Source organism: Seriola lalandi, unplaced genomic scaffold (genome assembly GCF_002814215.2).
Source record: "Seriola lalandi dorsalis isolate HSWRI2012SDOR001 ecotype SW California unplaced genomic scaffold, Sedor1 jcf7180002054973, whole genome shotgun sequence".
In the NCBI taxonomy this organism is placed as follows: domain Eukaryota; kingdom Metazoa; phylum Chordata; class Actinopteri; order Carangiformes; family Carangidae; genus Seriola; species Seriola lalandi.
In genome coordinates, this window is record NW_019525523.1 from 134,608 (window position 1) to 136,424 (window position 1,817).

The 1,817-nt window shown below is 42.3% G+C and overlaps 2 protein-coding genes across 2 annotated transcripts in view; both read right to left on the minus strand.

Annotated features, from left to right (window-relative positions):
- Nucleotides 1-2: 2 nt before the first annotated feature.
- LOC147817334 (protocadherin gamma-A11-like) lies at nucleotides 3-1,557 on the minus strand (the record flags this gene model as incomplete). The annotated part of the gene is made up of 1 exon (XM_087171014.1): nucleotides 3-1,557. A coding segment is annotated over exon 1 (1,419 nt), but the record flags the coding sequence as incomplete, so codon positions are not given.
- Nucleotides 1,549-1,817, minus strand: part of LOC147817335 (protocadherin gamma-A12-like) — a 2,757-nt gene continuing 2,488 nt past the window's right edge. Inside the window, exon 4 of the mRNA XM_087171015.1 lies at nucleotides 1,549-1,557. Coding sequence (XP_087027141.1) covers nucleotides 1,549-1,557 — 9 coding nt within the window. The remainder of the gene's footprint in view (nucleotides 1,558-1,817) is intronic.

Here is a 1,817-nt window from a genome sequence, read left to right on the forward strand (position 1 = left end):
GGGTCTCGAGCAGTAACGGAACATAAAGTGGAGCCAGGTTTGTTATTTTCAGTCACATATGCGCTGTACGACTGTTCCTCAAACACAGGTGGGTTGTCGTTGATGTCAGCTACAGATAACTCAACAGTTTTAGAGGAGGACAGAGGTGGAGAGCCCTCGTCAGTGGCAGTGATTGTAATGTTGTAATCTGACACTAGTTCACGGTCCAGTTGTCCTGTGGTCAACAGAGAATAATAGTTTTTAATAGAAGGAACCAACTTAAAAGGGACATTCTGCTGAATGGAGCAGCGGACCTGTCTGTTATTCTCTGAGTCTCTGTCCTGCACGTTAATGATGCCCACCTCTGTACCAGGTGACACGTTCTCAGGTATGGGGTTAGACAGTGATTTTAGATATATCACTGGGGCATTATCATTCATATCGGTAACTTCAATTATTAGAGTTGTATATGACGCCGATCCCAAACCATCTTTGGCGCTGATCTGCATTTCATAAGACCATCCTTTTTCATAATCAATGGCTCCAGCCACTCTAACGTCTCCGGTTTTAGGATTTAAAGAGAAAACTTGGTTTTCATCTGAAACATGATCAAATCCGTAAGTAACTTCACCGTTCACTCCCTCGTCTGCATCAGTTGCACTCACTGTGATCACCAATGTATCTGGAGGAGAGTTTTCAGGCAGACTGGCTTTATAGACGGTCTGGCTAAACACTGGTACATTATCATTAGCATCCAGGACAATGACATGTATGGCTACAGTGCCTGATCTCTGAGGAGAGCCACCATCAAATGCGCTAAGCAACAGCATAATCTCGTTTTTGTCCTCTCTGTCTAATTCTTTGTCTAAGACTAGTTCCCCATATTTTCTTCCACTGCCTTTTGACTTAACGTTTAGTTTGAAATGTTCGTTCTCCTCAAGTGAGTAGCCCTGTACAGAATTTTCTCCGATATCTCCATCGTGTGCTTCATCTAGCAGAAAGCGTGAGCCCTTGTCTGCCGATTCCCGAATTTCAAAATTTAGTGAATCCTCCTTAAACTGTGGTGAATTATCATTAATATCCTGAACACGGATACTAATACGGTGCAGCTCTAATGGATTTTCCAGAACGAGTTCCTGTTTTAGAACACACGATGCCTTTTTCGCACAAAGCGCTTCTCTATCAATCCTTTCTTGAACAATCAAGTCCCCAGTATTCAGATTTACACCGCAGTACTTAACACTGCTGTCCTCTGTATCAAGTCGAGCTTTGCGAGCGGACAGTCTGCCCAGATCAAGTCCCAGATCCTTTGCAATATTTCCGATTACAGATCCACGGTTCATTTCTTCCGGAACAGAGTAACTCACGTCTCCGTAGACTGGGAGGAGGGCAAGAAAAATGAAAGCAAGGCCGTAGTGAATCTCAAATCTGCTGTATTCCATTGTTACTCCGAGAAAAACCAAGTATATATTAAAATTATCAACAAACAGGCCAAAACATGTCAACGATGCATCCGTGAATTCTTCCAATAAACACAAAACGTCACAATGCAGTCATACACGAAGCGTGTTATGTGAACTGCGGCACAATAGCAGAATCAGGTTTTAAATTCGTTGACACTGGAGGGTGCAGAATGGCCGTGACTTCTTGTTCACTAGTACACACTGACACCATGAGTATTTCTGAGGTATAACAGGGTGATGTATGTTTTTCCATGTGCATATTTACAATATGGACCTCTTCAGTGACAATTATTTGCCAAAACAACAAGAACAACATAAACAACATTGCTTTGCTAAAAGGCCCATTTTAAATGGAAAAAAAGCAAAACAATCATG